The sequence below is a fragment of the Eublepharis macularius genome, chromosome 3 (assembly GCF_028583425.1).
Source record: "Eublepharis macularius isolate TG4126 chromosome 3, MPM_Emac_v1.0, whole genome shotgun sequence".
NCBI lineage: Eukaryota > Metazoa > Chordata > Lepidosauria > Squamata > Eublepharidae > Eublepharis > Eublepharis macularius.
Genome location: NC_072792.1, coordinates 40,039,847 through 40,062,419, shown reverse-complemented (window position 1 = coordinate 40,062,419; position 22,573 = coordinate 40,039,847). Strand labels below are relative to the sequence as shown.

General features: G+C 44.7%; 1 protein-coding gene across 1 annotated transcript in view; it reads left to right on the top strand.

Moving 5' to 3' along the window:
- Positions 1–11,972, top strand: part of TMTC4 (transmembrane O-mannosyltransferase targeting cadherins 4) — a 56,695-nt gene extending 44,723 nt beyond the window's left edge. Inside the window, exons 13-18 of the mRNA XM_054974964.1 lie at positions 550–657; positions 766–907; positions 3,782–3,896; positions 5,246–5,358; positions 7,095–7,164; positions 7,689–11,972. Coding sequence (XP_054830939.1) covers positions 550–657; positions 766–907; positions 3,782–3,896; positions 5,246–5,358; positions 7,095–7,164; positions 7,689–7,834 — 694 coding nt within the window. The 3' untranslated portion in view covers positions 7,835–11,972. The remainder of the gene's footprint in view (positions 1–549; positions 658–765; positions 908–3,781; positions 3,897–5,245; positions 5,359–7,094; positions 7,165–7,688) is intronic.
- Positions 11,973–22,573: the final 10,601 nt, after the last annotated feature.

Sequence of the window (22,573 nt, the reverse complement as noted above, 5' to 3'; positions counted from 1 at the left end):
GCAAACAGATAATTTAGAATGTGGTATGAAATCTGATTATTGTGACTAGAATGGCAATTGTATATTATTGGAAGTGGCATGAAATCCCAGAAGTATTTGAATGGTGTAGAAGAAATGTAGCAAACATGGCAAAGGGCTTGTTGAAAATAATCCTTCTGAAGGATTTGATAATAAGGAGCTGTGTTTATTTCTAACAGTTCAGCTTCTTAACAAAATATGGTGTCTCTTATAGCTAAAAGCACAGTACTCTTAATAAGCTGCTGGAAGCTAGCCCTGGCCTAACCATGAAGCAACATGAAAGCTATTGCTTTGGGCAACAGATACCCAAGAGGGCGCCATTTCCCTGCCTCTAGCTTCCCTTTGTCTGTTTTTTAAAAAGGCTCCACTCTGGGGTAGGGGGTGGTGGTTTGATTTGTGCCTAAGGCTGCCACAGGTTGATATAAAATGGTCGAGAGGGCTGAAAACTGGTGACTGTACTGTGAAGTTGAAAGAGAATGAGTAGAGTTACCTCTTTCCAGCAAATAATTCTTTTTATCTTTTCAATCCCAGACTGAATCCTAAATATGTGCACGCTATGAATAACTTGGGAAACATCTTGAAAGAAAGGAATGAACTCCATGAAGCTGAAGAGCTTCTCTCACTAGCTGTACAAATACAGTAAGTTTTTAACCCCCCACCCCACCCAAAAAGTTCAGTGGTTGCACAAATGATATAAAAAGAATTTTGCGCTCCATATACTAAGACAAATATGGCAATTTTGATTAGGCCTGATTTTGCAGCGGCATGGATGAATCTAGGAATAGTACAGAATAGTTTAAGAAGATACGAAGAAGCAGAGGAAAGCTATTGGACTGCAATCAGACATAGGAAAAAATATCCAGATTGTTACTACAATTTAGGACGCTTGGTAAGTAAATTTAGTTACAATTATGCTAATGATTCATAAGATATTTTAAGCTGAAATGGATTTTGAACAACAATTCTAGGGCAGTTTTAATTTTTCTAGGAAGTCCAGTTGTGTCCAATCATGCTTGCTTCTGTGTAAACAAATGTAGGGTTGCTTGTTGCAGTTTTAATATCATAAAGCCCAGGACTTGCTTTAGGGCATTGATATCCTGGTCCTTTGCCATCTACAAGACATCAGACTCTAGCACCTCTGTCAAAGCAATCTGAGGGCCAAGCTACACATGACGAATGACACTTGAACGGCAAGTGGATTGAGTGGAGGGCAAGTGAACAGGGAGAAATACACTTGCCGTTCAAGTGTCATTCGTCATGTGTAGCTTGGCCCTTAGACAGTTCCTCCATTCTAAAACCCAGTGGAATAAATGACTTCATTGGGCTAAGACTGGTGAAGCAAATCTGCATAGAATTGCATTGCTGAACTATTATAAATGTTCTCCGTTGAGGGGTGGGGCACATATATATTGTGCAGAAAGACCAGAACTCTAATTCCTGTTGTTATTTGTTATTTCCAGCGTCTATGCCAAGTGCTATACATAAATGAAAAACAGAGATGTGGACCCTACCTCAGACCACCAGTCTTAACAATGCAATCCTTTTGTTAGTCTTATAGGTGCTACTGGACGCTTGTTCTTTTCTAATGCAATCCTAAATATGTAGCAGGACTAGGGATTTGCCCAAGGACTTGAAACCAAACAGAATCTCAAGAAGGAAAATTTATTAAGCCGGCTCGCTCAGATGTGATATCAAATAGAGTTACACCCTTCTAAGCCCATTGACTTCAGAAGGGTGTAGCTTTACTTAGGATGACACTGTAAAGAATTCAGAAGAGGGAATGGATTGTTGATTGTTCTTCTTTAATTTGAATTTAAGTTCTTGCTCTGATCCTGGGCAGCAGCCCTAGTTTGCTTGCCTTTTGCTTGAATAAATCAAGCAAAAATCTGATGTGACTGGCATGCTGATACAAACTTTTATATGAACATAGATGGAACATTATATTGTGCGTGTATTTATTTTTCCTCTTGTATGTTCAATGCACAGCTATCTGTTGGCCACCTGTATCTGCTTTCCATCATGGGAGCTCCGTAGAGCAAACCCAGAAACAGTTCCGTGCCCCTCCTTCTACAGGCCGCAGCTGCCTGTTAGATTGCGACCACAGTTCCCAAGTTTCCCTTGCCTTTCCTAAAGGACTAATTTCATAGATTTAATATTTCTCAGGAAAGAGGAAGATAAGAGAGAGTCTGTTTCTCTGATAAGAGAACTTTGAAGAAACAGTGGGTGTGTCCAACCATCAGTGGACTTTGCAGAGAAAGACTTTCCCGTTCGGCTGCCTTCCGCTGAGTCCCATGAAATTTTTCCCCTGGAGTAAGCAGACCCTTTGTAACAGCATCAGGGACAAAATGGGGGTCTGCAGTGGGAGGGAGGAACTGATGGAAATAGCTGCCCCCTTCTGAAAATGTAAGTGCCATTAAGTCTGGTTACATGTTGGTAACTTAGGTCAGACTGTTTTATCACGACCGTATAGTCATTTCAGTGGGTAACCTGTGTCCTGTAGTGTTGCTGCTTATGGCTGGTTAACATATCTTGCTTGATTTCTCCATGTCTGATACTGTATGCTTCAGGCCTTGACAAATTTCCTTGACTCCAGAAGCCAGCCCAAAAATTTAGAAGCGAGACTCTGTTTTTGGTCTTCAGAGTTTTATATATTAATTAGTAATTACCACATTTTCTAATTATTGCCACCACAAAATCAAATCCTAACCTCTTGTAATGTTATTAAAATTACGACAAAACATGTTGTGTAATCATAAATATAGTTGTCACCGCTACAACAAAAAGCTAACTTAACTTCTGTCCTATTTCTGATAATTCCATTATTGCTTTAAACACTCCCTTTAATTGAATATTGGAGTCAGCATAGAAAGCAGCTGGCTAAGAAATGAATTGATCCACCACCACTGGATGGTGTAAGTTTAACATATAATCAAGCAATGACAAGACTCTTATGCACATGTATTTTTATGCCATACAACAAAACATTCTGATGTGAAAGTGAAGTTCCTAGGTGCCATGGCAACCTGGCACCGGGGATTTATAAAGCCCTGGTATACTTAATAACTGGCATTTGAATGTGTGACTCTTCTGAAAACCAGCATGTCTGAGGTGATAAGAAGGTTCTGTCGATAAAGTTATATCTGTGATGACCCATTCATACATGCTTCAGAAGTGCAGAGAAATGTGATGCTTTGCCATGCTAGAGAACCAGAGTGGTGTTGTGGTTAGAGTGTTGGACTGTGATCTGAGAGACCCAGGTTCAAATCTCTGATCTGCTGTAGAAGCTTGCTAGGTGACTGAGCCAGTCATACTCTCTCAGCCCAACCTACCTTGCAGGGTTGTTTTGGGGATAAAATGAAAGAGAGGACTCAAGCCACCTTGAGTCCTCATTGGGGAGAAAAGTGGGGTATAAACATAAATTATACAGGGGTGCCAAAATGGCCACCTTTTCATTAAACTTCCTAATATCAAGCCCTTGAGATGATGAATTAGCCAGCAGCTTACATTCTTCCCCCAGCATCTCTGACTAATATCAGTAAGAGAGAAATATGCAGTGTAAATAGTCCTGTCTTTCCCAACAGTGGCACTCATAAATTCTGCTTGAGAACTTACCTACAAAGTATATAGCTTCTCCCTGTTCTGGTTCATTCATATACCTGATTTTTATATTCTTTGCCAAGAGAAATATGAGTTGGGAATGGGATCTGAGTAAAGATCTAACATATTCAGGATTGCATTTATTTGCCAATGATTTTACTTTCAGTATGCTGATCTAAATCGCCATATAGATGCATTGAATGCATGGAGGAATGCCACCGTTCTGAAACCACAACACAGTTTGGCTTGGAACAACATGATTATACTGCTTGATAATACAGGTAGAGTATGAGATTTACACTTTATTATTCAAGTAATACAGACTAGCTTTGTTGTTCTCTCCCTCTATTGTTTGGTAGAGTAAATACTAGTATGCCATTTATATGAGGGGACGATTCAGAATAGCCACTAGTTCTCAAATAGAAGTTTTTTTCTGTATCACTCCGCAAACTGTCTTTGAACTCTTTTCTGACAATCTGCTATTCGGGAATGGGGAGAGAGTTGAGCTTCTGTACTGTGGCTTTCAATGATCGGTTGTTTCTTCGCATTCCAGGAAATAGTTCTTGCTATCTCACGCTTTTATTTCTCTCTTCTTCTAAGGAGCTTGGGGTAGCTTATATGGTTAAAATACCCCCATCACCATCATTAGTTGCAAGCTTTGGAATCAGTGCTAAAATAGGCCTTTGGCATTTTGAAAAACATCACTGACAATAAATTGAAAGACAATAATAAATTGATAGTTGTGGTTGAGCAACCCAATCCAGCAATTAGCTCTGGGCATAGTGCAGCTTCCCCGCCTGCAATAGTTGTCTTTACACTGAAGTCAATACGGTAGCCACGTTTCAAGAATTGAATGTGTGCAGTGGACAGGAACTAGATAACATCCAACCATAGGGATGAAGTCTTCATACAACAGCTCTTTTGACTTGGGAGCAATTACCTGTGTGACAGAAACTTAGATACCATCACATTGTATTGCATCATCTTCATGAAATGATAAATGTTGTTCTCTGACTATCATTAAACCATTGCCAGTTGATCAGTCACTCACAGTAAACCTTGACATAATTAGCTTCCACGTTTTGCTTCGTTTTATGTTTCAAATCGGCGCTGCTGGCAGTCATCCTGTGCCTTTTTGGATCTGGAGTGGAGACCCCAGGGTGCCATCCGGAACGGCTTGGTGCCTTGACTTTCAACATGAGCTCACTACTTCTTCCATACTTAGAAGGAATTTTGAATTATCCAAAACCGTTTCTGCGCTCACTGAAATCACAAATTAAAGTGAAGTTGTTTAAAATTGGTACACATATTTTGATTTCAATTTAAAGATATGTTTATTAGCTAGTAAATATTTCGATTCCTAACATGTTTTAAATATGGGGTGTTTCCTTTATGACATCATTGTGCCACAATCCTGTTTTCGTGGCGCGAAGACATCAGAAATCGCGCCAGGAGGATGCCCTTGTAACGTGAGTTTAGCGTTAGGCCAGGACGTGTGGAAATAACCGTGATGAAAAAATCTGTATGTTCAGTTATTAATTGTATATCATATATGCAAAGTAGCTAAGCTTTAGCGGTGTTAAAAATTACTATCCTCCTTTTCCCTCTCTTTCTGTATGTATGTTCCTAGGTAACTTGGCTCAAGCTGAAGCTGTTGGACGGGAGGCTCTGGAATTAATACCTAATGATCATTCTCTCATGTTTTCACTGGCAAATGTCTTGGGAAAATCACAGAAATATAAGGTACCAGAAGTATTTCTAATTATTTCCTTGGGGGACACCTCACACTAAATAAGACAAAGACATGAATGCCAATCTCTTGTTGGGGGGCTAGTGTAACTCCCTCCCCAGTTTCCATCAGTAAGACCACTGCTGTTCTCTCCACCTCCCACCATAGAACTGTTTGTTGGGGCTGGGTCAATTGGGACGGTCATCCAAAGTTATTTTATGATTGAACTGTGATATATGATTTTAATGAAAATTTTAATGTACCTTTAAATATATTGTTACCTGCTCTGAGCTTGTTCGCAGGGAGAGCGGACTAAAAGTCAAATCCAATCCAATCAAATATGATCACATTGCTCCACTGATAAACAGTGGCTTTTCCTCAAATAAGAGTAGACTCACTTCGGCATTTACTGTGGTATCGTAGAAGAACATCTAAAACTATGCTCTCAAGGTCGAAACAATGTTTGTTTGCTTCAGAAAATGTATATGCCACCTCTCCAGAGACCTGCTTGAGATGGCTTACAACTAAAATAATAAAACAGAGCCAAAATATCATTAAAAAGCCAGGGTATAAAATTTTATCGAGAAAACAGTTCTCAGGCCAGAAGCAGATCATAATACAAATTAAAAAGACAAAACCCCTTAATATAAAAGCCTGGGTAAAGATAAATATTTTTCCATGAAATCTAAAGGAAAAGTGAGCCTCGAGGGGTGGAGGGTATTCTGAAGGTGAAATGCCACCATTGAAAAGCCCTGACTTTTGTCACCACCCACCTTACCTATGCAGGTGGGAATGCAGGAAGCAGAGCTTCGGAAGAGGATCCTACTTGGTGGGCTGCACAATACGGAATGAGGCTGTCCTTCCATGAGATCACCTTTAAAAACTGTTAAATCCTTCAACTGTGTTGTTGACAACTTATGTATTTAGTCCTGATTTTTGTGTCAACATTTATAAATGTTGTTTGGGAGGGATATTGTTTGTGAAACTCTCCAGTGGTTTCAGTACTTCCAGGTTAAGGATTTTATTTTATTCAACTTAAGAATTGGAAAATTAAGTACAACTTTGACCAGATTTGAAACAAATAAAACAATATTGTAAAGCCTTTTGTAAAAAAAAAAAAAAAACTTTCTAGCCCAACATTCTCTGTAGGCAAGTTCTGTTCCAAGAATGGAGGAGGAGTAACTATTCCATTTGTTTAATATCTTTTAATATATTTCTGATATGTCTTAACTAATTAGATTTTATGACAGTATTTGTGAGTAACTTTGTGGGAAGCTGCTGCAAATATATATTGAAAGGCAGGGTGTATTTTTTAAAAATATATTTTTAAAAAATAAATTTAAAAAATCTCTGGCTGCAATTTGCCACTAATATACCTGCATTGATTCTTTTATTGGGAATAATTTCATTTAAGTGCAAGTATCTTGGTTGAAAGTGGCAATTTCTGTGAGCAACCAGTTTATAATGCCATCCACAAGTGTTTTTGTGTTCTTACTCAAACTAGAGTAATTACTCTTTAATTGACAGAAACTACGAGAGGACAGCTGGATCAGGCTGTGAATTATATTGTATGTATATCCTTTAGAGAAAAGTAGAAGTGTGAATGTGCCTGGAAAAAAAATACGGTGACATAATCATGTTAATAGACCACAAAGCATGAGGTAATTGATGGTGTTTGGTTGTACTTGACATTGTGTGCACTACAAAAAAATAGCTGGTCCTGTTGATCTCTTTTTTTTTAATTATTCAGGAATCGGAAGCTTTGTTCCACAAGGCAATTAAAGCCAATCCAAATGCAGCCAGTTACCATGGTAATTTGGGTAAGACACTTTACAGTTCCACTAGTGTAAACTTTAAAAAAAAAATCAGACACACTGCTTGTACTTCTTTTCATGACCATTGTCTTAAAAACTACTGTTTTTGAAAGCATTCTTCTGCCTGCTAGATTTCTATACTGATGACTTGCTAAACAAATTGCCAACAAGAGAATGAAGTTCCGAGAATGCAAAGGCTTACTTTCATTGTGCAATCGACCAACCAGGCAGTGCATTGCATCCCAGAGGTGGCTGCATGGCAGTGGTGGCAAATTGGCTCTTTTGTGCCGTGCTTGCAAACCGCCATGAGCTCTCCAGATAAAAACAGCAATTTATAGCTCTAGCACAATCCGCTCTTGTCATTCCTTGGCCTGCTCAGCTCCCAAACGTGTCTCTTCCAGCTGGCAACAGAGCAGGCTGCCATGGTGCTGACAGCCAACTGAATGTTTTAATGTTTTCTAAGTAATTGGCAAGATTGTCTATTCTTCCAACCATGTTGCTAACAAAAAACTCCTCTTTTGCTGTTTCAGCTGTGCTGTACCATCGCTGGGGAAATCTTGACTTAGCCAAGAAACACTATGAAGTCTCTCTGAAGCTTGACCCCACAGCAGCTGGGACCAGGGAAAACTATAGACTTTTAAAAAGGAAACTGGACCAACTGCAAAAAAAAGGGTGATGTGCGAGGCTTCTTCTCAGGCTTTGAATGCATACGGCACACCATTTATTGGTAATGTGGCTACTAATCACCAGAGGGAAGCTTTCACTCACTCCCTGTCATTTAAAAAACAAAAAGAACCTATAATTATAGCACCAGCAGTGGATACTCAAATGTTTCATGGAGGTTAGCTATCTGAAATAAATTTATTTTTTAATGTTGAGTTGGAGGATGCAAAGGAGGGTGTTTCTGCTTTAAAATGTATGGCCCAGTTTTAAAATATCTGTCAGACATTTTACAATGGGATCACTAGAGCCACCGGCTCTGCGAAAGGCCATGCTGAAATGAAGAGGGTTTTCTCCGAGAGAGGGGACATACTGAGGATGTATGTATCAGTGGCATAACGTGAGTGCAGCACAGTATGACCATTGAAGGATACCACTGAAGAGTCAGTTCGCTTTCACAAACACAGAATTCTGATTTAAAGGCATAGGAATTCTAATGCACTGTTGGTGTGATGGGTGGCCCTGTGATCGTGGCACCATCTTCAGCAACAAATGCTGGCTTGTCTATCTATGCAGAGAGATTGTTTGCTTCAGTAACATGAAGGAGGTTGTTTTTTGTTTTTTCTCATTGGGGTATTTTTTTTACCACTGCGTGCTACCAAGATAGAGCTAGAATACCAGTAAGAGTGGAACAGGTATTTTCCACTTCAAGTGAGAACTTCTGTTCCAATTCAGAATCGAGCTTTAGTTGTTGCAGTACCATCTGAAGGCAATGAGTGGGGCGGATTGCAAAGGACTGCTTGATGTCTAAGCAATAAGTTTCTGCTGTCATCTGGCAAATATATTACAGTGGTTAGCCAGAGTTTGTTGCATCTCAATTGGGGCTGAGATTATTTTTGAATCAGTGTGGCTTTTTGCTCTGATTTTGAGCTTCTGTCTTTTTGGCAGCTGCTCTTGAGGGGGTATGAGCCAAAATCTTCCTTTCATTTCATGGATGGGTAATAATAACATCAGAGTTATGTCTTGGTCAGCTTCAGTGTTCCATAGACTTGGTTCAGACGATCCAAAACTCTCAGGCACAATATCCTGGAGGATGCAGCTGTGTTTGGAAGTAATATCTGACCTTGCGTCCATAGAGGTGACTCACATGAAAAGTTTTAGTGTGTCTGAATTGGGCAGTTGTGACCTACAATAGTAGTAAGGAATGTGTCTGGAACTTTACATTTTTTTAAGGTAGAGGGTATAGATAAAATTCAATCACCTCAAAATCTTGACTGTATAAACCAGTCCCAGATACATCGATCTTTTTTATTTTGAGTTTTATTAAGAGGCTTATAAACCGCTCATCAAGACAGTGGGTTGGATCCAGCACAGTGTTTCCCTGGATGTAAGGAATTCTGCCCGTGGAGCATGATATTATTAGCTCTCTCGTTCTGCAGCAACTTGAAATGCTCCCTGAGATTCTGTACTGCAGGGGAATTCTGAGTTACCAGGGCGGAGGGTGAGGAAGTCCTTCAGTTCATGGAAATGCCGTACTGGATTCAACCCAGAATTTGCCTGAAGTCGGTGAGACCATAAAAAGTCTTCTCTTCCATTCTCAGTTTTGTTACTGGTGCAGTTTGAAGTTGCTGGTATGGAAGGCAAAATCAAAAGCTGCCTTTCTGTGCTGACCTGGATAGTGTAAGGCAAATTTTGCTGCCAGGACTGTGAGGATTCTCCCCCCCCCCTCCCATGTTAAAAGTCCAACCTAGAAGAGAAACATCTGAATTCAGTTTTAAAGAAAGAAAAAAAATATTACAGTGTGTGACAGCATCAGCTACCTTTATGGGAAGGGGGGCCTGGGATCAGCCCCTCCCAGCCCCCAACATGTGGTCACCACTGTCAAAGATAACAGTACTTATTATCTCTGCAGCACTGGATGTGCTAATTTAGCCCTGGGTGATGGAGGCAGGAATCCAGCTATGGTAATACTGCACACATGCTGGTTTGGAGCATGCAGCTGTTTCTGGGATGTTTATAAAAGCATCATGCTCCTGAAATGAAAACAATTTCAGCTGTTGTATTGCAAGTTGTTATGGGAGCAATCCTAAACTTGTTTGCTCAGAAATAAGTTCCATCTTTTTCAATGGAGCTTAGTCCCAAGAAGATGCTCTTAGGAGAGCAGCCTCTGTGTTTCATGCCATATGAATGACTTATAATACAAAATGTAAGATTGTATATAAGCACATCGCTCAAAACAAAACTGTGTAAACTAGAAGTACAGATTATTGCTGGGGTTGTAAAAGATTTTTAAAAAAGATTTTCCCCTAACATGTACCACTTGGAGATTTCCTCAGCTGGAATTTCAAATGTAAATTCAACTTGACTTTTGAAAACACCGTTTTAGTTGATAAAATTCCACATTTGAATACTGTGATGTCTGATGTAATTAACTATCTTACTCCTTATCCTTGCATCTGCAGTTTACATAGAACATATCCCCATTGGCCTGCACTATTAGTTCTGTGTTTACCCTGTAGAACAACATTTTACATAGAATGTGAAATTTATAAAGGAAAGCTTTAAAGTTATTTGCTCTTCTAACTTGAGCATTTTACTTTTTATACACTGAAAAATAATTTTGTTTTTTACACCATTTGTAAAATAGATGGATATTTTCCATACGGTATTCCAGTTTGTTTGGAGTTAAGTTGTATGTCCTCTTTCCCAGCACTGTCATGTGAATGTAGTCTATTTTGAATGTGTTGACTATGCAAATGTTTTGAATGGAAATCATGGATTAGATTTACAGGTCATTTAACATGTTATGTGGGAGCAAATCTGTGCTTGCCACCAACAGAACATTGAACAGAGAGCTGCAAACAATGTTGTCAGGGCATCACATGTAAACTGTGGTTGCCAATCTCCAGGTTGGGCCTGGAGATCTGGAATTACAGCTGATCTCCAGATGACAGAGATCAGTTCCCCTGGAGAAAATGGCTGCCTTGGAGGGTGGACTCTCTTGCTCTACTCTGCTGAGGCCCCTCCTTCCCCAAACACAGCCCTACACAGGCTTCTCCACCAAATCTCGAGGAATTTCCCAACCTTGAATTGGTACTGCAGAAGCATTTTTATTACATGCATACATTGTTGTTCTCTGAAGTGAAGACAGCTTTGTGCATCTAAAAATGTAATTTATATAAATTGAATATTATTATGTTGTTATTATTGAAGTAAATTACTTTTGAAAATAATTGTCATTCTATTATAATTCACTTTATGAATGGTTTTAATGTTTTTAGTAAAAGCTAAACAATGCAAAAATTACATTTTTTTTTGCCCTCTGCATAGCAACCCTGGACTTCTGTGGTGGTCTCCAGTCCAAGTACTAAGACAGACTTGACCTTACTTAGCTTCCAAGATCTTATGAGATCAGGCTAGCCTGGGCTTTCCAGGTAAGGGTATACTGGGCAGAAAATCTACATCCCTGCCTCCATATCTAAATAATGTTCTCTACTCTTTTTTAAAATCAAAATCCCTATAGTTCTGGATACTTTGGCCCTGACATTTTCTATCATAATACTTTACCATTGGTGGTGTTCATAATCCCATCAAAAGCATTATTGTGACTTCACAGCATGTTTTATAATTGGCCCAGTCCCTTGGAAGATCCAGATGGGAGGCTGGTCTTAAAAACTTTTGAAGATTTGTCCTGAATAGCGACTAAGTACTATTTTTATTTCTGAAAAGGCTTCTTTTATGACTTAGTACAAAATACTTGATTGTACGGAGCTGTTAGATACTGTCTAATGTCATGAATTTTTCCATTTATGTAATGCAAGGTGTGTCATAAACATTTGCATTTTTAAAAAACAGACACAAGAGAACCTTTATACGAGAGAACCAATTGTGTAAAAAGTTTGGTGATACATTCAATGTATGTCAGTCTATGATGTGTTATAAATTTATTCAGGGCTTATCAAACAGTGTATATTTGTACAGTAAAAAAGCATGAGGAGTTCTAAAACAGTAGCTTGCAACAGATACTTTCCAAATAGTCCTTGTTTAATGTTTGCAACAGTCTGAATAGTCATTGTTTAATGTTTTAATTTTAATAAATGCATTCCATTTTCTATTACTAATACAAAGTTTGAAGAAAAATTATTTGTAATAAAGCCTCATCTATAGTTTACCTATTTGTTTTTAATAAACAAATAAACAAATTTAATAATTTATATTATTTATAGTCCACCTTTCTCAATAAGACTCAGGGCAGATTACACAGTGTGAGGCAGTACAATCAATTTCAAAGACATTTCAATAAACAATGTAATAAGGCATATAAATGCAAATTTGCAAAGATTTAAAACCAGCAGAAATCTAATAAGAGTTGAAGAAATGATGAAACAGCATAAGCAATGCTAAGACTGACATATTAAACAACATAAAACTACACAGTAGGATCATACTTACAGCAACAGACAATACATAGTAGTAGTCTATGGTCCTGTCTCTTTACTGATGCATCTCTTTGAGACTACTTCCTTACAGTACAGCCCTCCTGAGTTAAAAAAAAACCTCTTGAATAATTCAGTTCTGCATAGTTTGTAGACATCCAGGAGAGTGCAAGCTTTCCTGACCTCTTCAGGTAGGCTGTTCCATAAGGTGGGAACCACCACAATAAATGTACATGTACAGGTAACTGTTGGTTTTGCCAGTGTGCAAAGTGGCACCTGCAGAAGGTCCTGTTTAGATGAGTGAGTCTGCTGTGATGGAACATAAAGAGGTGGTCCCATCGATATGCCAGACCAAGGCTGAGGAGAGCTTTGTATATTATAGAATTGAGCCTGGTAACTGATAGGTAGCCAGTGGAGTGACAGCAATATGGGAGTAATATTCAACCTTCTCCTAGCTCCTGATAATGACTAAGCTGCAGCGTTCTGCATAGGGGTGTGTAGCCCAAAAAGATTCGGGTTTCAAATTCAGAAATACCATAATTCTGAAGCGGCTTGGTATTTTACTCGCTTCGGTATGCTCCGTAAATATTCGGAGCATACTGAAGTGAGGGGGGCAACCCCTCCACCCCATCCCCCTGGGCCAACCCCTACACCCCCACCCACTTTCCTGGCCAGAGGGAGAGCGGGAGGGTCATCAGCTGGGCAGCGGGTCGCCGCCACTGCCACAGTGGTGGCAGCACAAGGCTTCGACGGCCTGGAGCTAGCTGGCTCCTCTGCCACTGCACTGCCTCCTGAGCCTGCAGGGCGGCAGGAAGGGCCGGGCCACTGTTGCTGCTGACTGCAAGGTAAGTGGTGGTGGGGGCCCGGTGTGGGGGTGGGTTGATGTTTAAAGGGCCCTGCTGCTGCTTGCAAACAGCGGCGGGGCCCTTTAAACTCATCCTTGAAGCTTTCCAAAGCATTATGGAAAGCTTTGATTTGGGATTTCTGAATCGGGGCCAGCACGATTCAGATATCCCGAATCTTTATGGATCAGGTCCAATTAGGATATTTTACACGAATCGGAAACCCGAAGCACACATCCCTAGTTCTGCACCAACTGGAATCTCCAAGTTAACTTTTAGAGGGAAGACCTATATATAGCATTAGAGTAGTCAAGTCTCGATTTTATGATGCCATGGATACAGGAGGACAGATAGTCCCCTACCTTGACACATCCTATCTTCCAGGCTAGACTGAGTTTGTAGAAAGCATTTTTTGCAGCTGCTTTAATTTGCTTTTCTAGCAGTAGCACTGGTTCCAGTATAACTTCTAGACTCTTAACTGAGTCTGCAAGGGTCAGATGAACTCCATCAAAAGTGGGGAGTGCAATGCCCTTCAAGATTTCTGCCTTCCCAATGAGAATAATTTCCATCTTGTCTGGGTTCAATTTCAATTTGTTTGCCTTCAGTTATTTGACCACAGCCATCAAGCAGTGACTCAAGATCTCTACTGCATCCAGCAGTGAGTGGAATATTAAGATATAGAGTCAGGTGAAGTACAAATTAAAAACACTCAATTGAAGAATACTGATAAATGTACAAAGGTTCAATAAGCCCAGTATATTAATGAAGTGAGGACACGAAAAGTGATACCCCTTCACTTGACAAATCTCGACTGTGAAGATTATATATATTCTTGTATATGTACGCCCACTTTTGTGGCAGAGTTGTCAGTAAATGGGAATTATTAACCACACTTGATAGTGTTAAAGTGACATTGATTTCTATGAGAGAGTTAAGTACATTCTTAGCTTTGTCACATAGAAATCTGTGCTAAGCAAATCAAATATTTTGCTTTGAGTTCCTGGCTTAAAACATCTAGTTCATCTTCGTTCTTCTGTGCCTCCACACATGGGGACTGCGCAGGCGCAGGCCAGCCGCCGGAGAATTTTCTAGAGCTTCCATGGCTCCGAAGGGGCCGTTTGTCGCGCGCCTCAGCGACCGTTTTCCCGCCCAAACGGTCACGTGATCCTCCAGCGACCAACGGCCCCTTCCCTCAGTTCTCTTCTTGCCGCCGCTTGGAGAGAACGTGAGCTTCGTTGCTCTGTGCTTTTGTGCTTCGTGCTTTATTCTGACTGATTGCTTGGCTTTTGACTTCGGACTTCGTGACCTCGACTATTCTTCGGATCTCGTTTGGACTTTGTTGTGGACTCGGTAATTTGACTCGGACTGTTTGTTGACCTTCCTTTTGCGTGCCCCTGAAGATGGCCTCAAAGGCTCTCTTCAAGCATTGCCTCCAATGCCACACTAAAATGGCCAAGACCGATGGCCATGAACTGTGCCTGTTCTGTTTGGGGGAGACCCATAATGTAACGGCCTGTAAGATTTGCCAGGGCTTCACCAGCAAGGCCCGACAGGAGCGCAAGGCCCGTCTTAACTCCTCCCTGTGGCAGAAGGTCATGTCCGGAGGCGCCCCGTTGCCCTCCTCCAAGGCCGGCCCTAGCCCCTCTGCCGAACGGCATTCCGGAGCTGGCTCAGTGGCCTCCGCGAGGTCGGGGTCGAAACCGCGTCCCCCGAGTGCCTCGGCGTCGAGAGCGGCCTCTCCAGCGCAGGGACCGGTGCGGCCGCCCCGTAGCGCATCTTCCACCAGGTCGGATCCGAGACCGACATCGGAACCGAGGATCCGTCTACCGAGTCCCCGATCGGAACCGACGACCGGGTCGATTCCAGTAAAATCTAAGAGATCGAGGCCGAGGTCCCCTTCGAAGGCGAGGAGCGCGTCGGTTCCGAGGTCTTCTTCGGAACCGGCGAAGAAGAAGAAGAAGACCAAACATCACCGGTCGCCGCATCCCGCTCCCCAGGAAGAGGTCATCGTGCTTCCTCACACGCCTTCCCCTCATCTGGATTCCCCGGAGCCAGAGGACATCTCCGTGCCGGTGCCGGATCCGATGGCCTTCGAGACGGTGCCCGCAGAATTCTCTTCGGGACCGGAGCCGAGCCCGCGCCGTCGGATCCGAACATCGCCTGCTCTTCGGTCGCCGAGGCTGGAACCGAGCCCGTCTCCTCGTCGGAGCCGTCCGTCGCCTGCCCGTCCGTCTCCACCAGCTGCCGGTCGTGAGCGACGTCGCTCTGGGGACAGTGTCCGATCGGTCCGGTCCACTGCGTCCCGACATCGACAGGCCTCCTACCTCCCCTCGCCATACCATTGCCAGTGGGAAGGGGCACCTGCAGGGTTCTCCGTGTCGGAACCGAGGCCTTCGACATCGAGGTCGACGTGGGCTCCCCCTCCGCACCAGGTTCCGGAATCCCAGCTCGGTTCCGATGAGGAGGATGTGGAGAGCTTTGGCGGCTACCAGTCGGAGTCCTGGTCCGAACCATCGCCAGCTGAAGAGCTTGTACCATCTGCGGACTCGCCATTCGAGGACCTCCGCATCTACGCCGACCAGATGGCGAGGATGGCCAAGGCTCTCGAGATGGACATCTCCTCGGCGGTTCCCCAGACCAAGGACAAGCTCCTCAAGCGCATTTATGGAGACAACCCGGCATATGTTGGCTTCCCCATGCTCGAGGGTCTTGAGGAAATCGTGGAGAAGGTGTGGCAGGTGCCCTGCGATCAACCTCCAACATCCAAGAGGATTGAGCAGCTCTACAAGATCAAGCAGGGTACCTGGCCGGCGCTGGTGAAACACCCTCCACCTTCCTCCTTGGTCACAGAGGAGTTCAACCCCAGGCGATCGGGTCACTCCTCGGTACCTGCCGATAAGGAGGGCAAGAAACTGGATGCCATGGGCAGGCGCCAATACATTGTTTCTTCCCTAGGTCTGAGGATTGCCAACTATCAGACCATCATGGCAGGGTACCAGCTGTACCTCTGGGAGAAGTTGGCATCCTATACGCGAGACCTCCCTCCTGAGCAGAAGGCTGTGGTGTCCCTGCTGCAGACAGAGGCTGTGAGGCTGTCTAAGCAGCAGATGAACGCTGGAAGCCACGCTGCTGACACTGCTGCTAGAGGAATGGCTTCGGCGGTGGTCCTCAGGCGCCACTCCTGGTTGCGGTCTACGGCCCTGTCCCAAGAGGTGCGTTCCAGAGTGGAGAGCATGCCATTTGAGGGGGACTCGCTCTTTTCCAAAGCGACCAACGAGACCCTGAAGAAAAAGAAAGAGGACCGGCAGACGGCGCGGTCTTTGGGCCTGGCTCCAGCGGACAAGCCCTCCTCCAGGTCACGGTACGCTCCCCGATCTGGTCCTTACCATTACCAGGGCAGATACCATCAACAGCGGCCAGGCTACCAGCAGTATCCTGCCTACCAACAGCGGCCTTACCCTCCCGCACAACAGCAGAGGAGGCGTCGGCCCTTCAAGCCTCGTCCGGCACAACAACCGGCCCAGCAGAAGGATCAGCAGGGCACCGGGAGGCAGTACTGACGGGTCACGCCAGCCGTATCCCCGAACTTTTCGGACAGACTTAGTCCACTCCTCTCTGAGTGGGAGTCAATAACATCTGACTCATGGGTCTTAACTATTGTTGAACTGGGATACGGGCTGGAGTTCGTTGAGCTGCCTAGATGCAGTTCACCCCTGACAGCTGTCAATAACACTATGGCCGAGCTGGATGCGGAGATCGTGTCGCTCTTGGCCAAAGGTGCTGTGGAAGAATTGCCCTATGAGGACTCTGTAAAGGGATTCTTCTCTAGGTTCTTCCTGGTCCCTAAGAAGGATGGGGGCTTACGTCCCATCTTAGATCTGAGGGGCCTTAATGCCTTCCTCAAGGTGACCAAATTCAAAATGGTAACGTTGGCGGCTGTGATCGCCTTGCTGAAACAGGGGGATTGGTTTGCGGTTCTTGACTTAAAAGACGCATACTTTCACGTGGGCATACGGAAGGAGCACAGGAAGTACCTGAGCTTTGTTTACCGGCAACGGGTTTTCCGGTATAAGGTGCTCCCCTTTGGCCTGTCCACTGCCCCACGAGTGTTCACTAAATGTGTGGCCCCTGTGGTTTCCTTCCTACGGGAAGAAGGCTGTACCATCTTTCCGTACCTCGATGACTGGCTCATCGTGGCTGAATCAGAGTCTAGGCTGGTGCAGGACATTGGCTTGGTACTTAGCACTTGCCAACGCCTGGGGCTCCTGGTGAACTTGGAGAAATCCAAACTGGTGCCCAACTGCAAGGTGTCCTACATTGGTGCACTGTTAGACTCTGTGGAGGGTAAGGCCCTGCTCCCCTTGGAGAGGGCTCGGTCCCTAAAGGGTCTAGTGGCCTTGTTTAAAAGGAACCGGTTCCAGTCTGTGCGCACTATCCAGTGCTTACTAGGGCATATGGCAGCGGCCACCTCTGTGGTGCCTTTCGCTAGGCTGCGTATGCGCCCTCTACAGAACTGGTTTGTGCGGAGGTATGATGCTCTACTGCACCCTCCGTCCCTCAAATTCTCTATCCCGAGGGTCATCCTCTCCTCCTTGGACTGGTGGCTGTCTGACGACAACTTGTTTAGAGGGACCCCTTTCGGGTATCAACACCATGACATCACGGTTACCACTGATGCCTCTCTGTTGGGATGGGGGGCTTACTGTGGTGATGTGTCGGTGCAAGATGTCTGGTCTGACAGGGAAAAGACCCTCCATATCAATGTGCTTGAACTAAGGGCCATTCGTTTCGCACTTGTGTCTCTTACAGCACTGCTGAGAAATCGTCATGTCTTGGTGCAGACGGACAACACGACTGCCATGTACTACGTGAATCAGCAGGGGGGCACAGTGTCCATGGCCCTGTGCCGGGAAGCCACACTCACTTGGCAGTGGGCTATCAAGAACGGCGTGTCGCTCCGTGCTATACACGTGGCTGGGTCGGACAATGCCCGGGCAGATGCCCTCAGCAGGGTCCCTTTACTGGAACACGAGTGGGAACTGAACGTAGAGTGCGTTGGGCCGATCTTCCAGATGTGGGGTCATCCAGTGATAGATGTGTTCGCCACTGCGGCGACCACCAAGGCCCACACGTTCTGTTCCAGGGCAGGGAGCAACCCCCTCTCTATTGGGGATGCCTTCCAGTTTACGTGGACGCAGGGCTTGCACTACATGTTTCCTCCGTTCCCCTTGATTCCCAGGGTCCTGTGCAAGATAGAGGAGGACGGGACGGACTGCATCCTAGTGGCCCCCTTCTGGCCACGGCAGGTTTGGTTCCCGAAGCTCCTGCGGATGTCCCAACGGACGTATGTGAGTCTGCCCCCTCGGCAAGACCTTCTCCTGAACGGGAGCCTAGTCCACCACGATCCCAGGAAGCTGCATCTAACGGCTTGGCGGATCGTTCCTCCCCGATAGGCTTTACTGACGAGGTACAGAGGGTCCTCCTGAATGCTCGTCGGCCATCCACTAGGCGCGCTTATGCGGCCAAGTGGCGCAGGTTTGAGCTCTGGGCACTTGCCAGAGGAGTGGTGCCTGACAACAGTCCCTTGGGGGTTGTGTTCGAGTATTTGTGCCACTTGCGTGGCCTGGGCTTGAAGGCTTCCTCCCTCAAGGTCCACCTGGCAGCGATATCAGCTGCTCACACCCGAGTTGAGGGTGCTACGGTGTTTTCTCACCCACAATCCCGCCAGTTCCTTAGGGGCATGTACAATCTTTACCCACCTGTGTCAGCGCCAGTGCCTCAGTGGTCGCTGTCCTTGGTGCTCTCACGTCTCATGTTGCCTCCATTTGAGCCGATGGCTACATGCCCCTTGGATATGCTATCCTATAAGGTAGCATTCTTGGTGGCCGTCACATCGGCCAGAAGGGTCAGTGAGCTGTCTGCACTGAGGTCTGACCCTCCCTTTCTTGTGTTTCACCCCAACAAGGTGGTCCTGCGTCCCTGCCTTGGGTTCCTGCCTAAGGTGGTGTCCGCCTTCCACCTCTCGCAGGATATCTCACTGCCTGCATTCTTTCCTCAACCCTCCTCTAAGGGGGAAAAGGCCCTCCATACCCTAGACTTGAAGAGGGCCCTAGCCTATTACCTGGATAGGACGAAGGGATTCCGCTCCAGTCCTCACCTGTTTGTATGTTTTGGGGCCAAGGACAAGGGTAACAGGGCTTCCTCACAGACCCTGTCTAGGTGGATTGTGACGGCCATTAGCAAGGCCTATTCCCTAGCAGGGGTGGCTTGCCCGCTTCATGTCAGAGCCCACTCCACGCGGTCCCAAGCATCCTCTTCGGCACTCCTCAGGGGGGTGCCCCTGGTTAACATTTGTAAAGCAGCCACATGGTCCTCTGCAGACACCTTTGTCAGGCATTACGCCGTTGATGTCAATGCGGAGCAGGATGTATCTGTGGCCAAGGCTGTCTTACACTCCCTTTTTTCCTGAGGGAGTTTTGGAATGACTTTCTTGGCGTACCTGTTGGGTACCCTTGAGTGAAAGTGTGTATATATGTACCTGGGGGTGTGTATATATGTAAATATTGAATATTTATGTGTCCTTACACAGTATTTTTACATAGATGTATATATGCATATCTATTTATTGTTGATCTTGTTTGCTTAATAAAATTGTGTTGGACTTCACCCCCGCCTTCCTTATTGTGTGAAGCTTGGTACACTCCCATGTGTGGAGGCACAGAAGAACGAAGATGAAAACAGGGTTAACATACCTGTAACTTATGTTCATCGAGTTCTTCTGTGCTGACACACAACCCTCCCTCCTACCCCGCTGTGAACTCCAATGCACAATACTGTGATGGCTGTAACGGATATTGGTGTTTTTAAGGTGTTACGGCTGAAGTGTGTTGGTCAAGCGGCGGCAAGGGAGAACTGAGGGAAGGGGCCGTTGGTCGCTGGAGGATCACGTGACCGTTTGGGCGGGAAAACGGTCGCTGAGGCGCGCGACAAACGGCCCCTTCGGAGCCATGGAAGCTCTAGAAAATTCTCCGGCGGCTGGCCTGCGCCTGCGCAGTCCCCATGTGTGTCAGCACAGAAGAACTCGATGAACATAAGTTACAGGTATGTTAACCCTGTTTTCCTACTTACTTTTCAAGAGATCCAAATGACCTCAAACATTGGTTTAATGACCCCTTTCAGTACTGGGAGCCTTGAGAGTGATTCCTGAGATAACTGGCCCAAATTTAAATCCAGTAAAGTTGTCAAGCAAGAGTGGATTATATCCAGAGTACAAATTAAGGTAGCCCAACTCTTTTACACTATTCCCTGCTTGCCTGTGTTGCTTTTGGAGAAAGTTGCAATGATGCAAACGTTGACGTTCATTGGGATGAAAAGCTAATTTTAGGTAATTTTCATGGGAGGATTAGCCTGGTGGAGATTAGCGTGCAGGCTAGGGGAATGTCTAAATTGTTCCTTCTCTGTTCTTCACCCAATTCCTCATAGAGCCCTAACTTGTTCTAATAGTTTTTGCTGTGGTCTTAAGTCTTTTTCATTGCAGGATGCCTGTAACCTTTTAACTGCATGGTGAGTAGAGATCCAACAGGTGCAGCTTTTTCCATGATTGCATTCCCATGCTGTATAAACAAAGCATTCCCCTCTTGAATATCCTGCAGCCCTTACAAGACGCAAGATACGTACTTGAAGAAGCTGAATGAAAGAAATATGTGGCTCTTCATGGTAGGCCCATGTTCCTCCCCCAGAGGATGAGGGTTGTCTACTGCTTAGAGAAAAAATGTCCTGTCCCTTTAAGGTTCAAGCCCAGTAGCACTTTACTGACCAACAAAGTTTCCAGGGTATAAGCTTTTGAGAGGCAAGCTCCTTTGTCAGATACAGAAACTCTTTGTTGGTTTTTAACATGCTACTGGACTTTGCTCATCTACTGCAGACCAATGCAGCTTCCCACCTGAAACTGTCCCTTTAAGGGAGGCTCCATAGGACACTGTTTATTTAGCTCCATGCTATGAAAAGTTTCAACAGTCTATTTTCCACACATTATGCTTAGATTAAAGGGCCAGAACTTTTTCCCCCCAGGCCTGGAGAAACAGGGACAGAGATATCCAGAAGGAGCAATGTTGGTCAGCCCGTTCTACCACTTGCGATCACTTCTGACAGCCAGTGTAGAAGTTATTTTATATATTTATTTATGCTACATCCCACCCTGCAGACAAAATCCCAGACTTCTCTCCCAGGCTCTTAAAAAGTGGTGAACAACAAATTCAACTCAAACCTAACAAGAAGTTGGCTGACAGTTTCTGTAAGGTACTGGTTGAATATGTTTTGAGTGCAACAGGGTGGCAGGGCAGGTTCTGGTCTCTCAATTCTTCAGGTGTCCTGTGTCATAGCCAAGAAACACCTTTCCGTTAAAATAAATACAAAATAAAACAAATGATAAATAATAGTCCTAAATCAATAGTAACCATGCCTGGTGCTACTTTTATATCTTAATTTTTCTTTTGGTGGGGGGGCATTTGACCATCATGCTGCATATTTGCGCAGTAGTAGATTGTAGGTTAAAATTAAGACAAGGTTATAAGAACCCTTCAGTGAAATCTTTCCAAAGTGGTGACTCTGAACAGAGAGGATTCACTTGTTGGATTTCTTGCAGGTTCCACTATTGCGATAAGCTCTGCAGGTGCCGCCCCCTGTGGCACTGCCAGGGAGACACTGGTAAGCATCTTCCCCTCCCTGCTGCCTCACAAACTGCTTTTTGCTAATTCCAGAGGGGCAGCCCTTTTCTGTCCCTAACAGCACAAATGAGAGGAAAGTCTTGTGGCACTTGGAAGACTAACACGCCGGGTTCTAGCCTAGGAATAAAATCATGTTAGACCTCTAAAGCACCACAGACTCCTGAAGAAGGGAGCTCTGGCTCTTGAAAACTTAGACCCTAAAATCTTGCTGGTCTCTCACATGCGGAAGGATTCAAATTCTGCTATTCTACTGCAGACCACCACGGCTACTCCCCTGAAACTGTTTTATTTTTTAGGCCCATTACTTCAACTGAATTGGGATTCAGTTACACGATATTAAGTGGGACTTGCTTCTGAGTAAATCATACCTAGGATGCTGCTGAAAATGTAGGTGACAGTATCTGTAGGCGTTATTTTTTAACTGCTTCTGTGTCTCTCGGGACTACCTAAACCTCTCATCAAGCATACCCTTACACGGAAGTAAGAGCCACTGAATTCCACGGGATCTACTCCCAAGGAGGAGACTGACAGATATTTATGACGCGACGGCTTTACGTCTCCTGCCGTCAAAGCAGAAGCCTCCGCTACAAACGACGCCTTGTTCCTATCAGCCCTTCGGGTGCCCCGCCCCCTCTATAGCGTAAGCGCGATGGTACCTCGCGCCCTCTTCTCGTTGCCTAGACGACGGCAGCAGCATCACCAGTTTCTTCCTCCTTCCGCTAACGTCATCAATTCTGAGATAAAGTTCGTT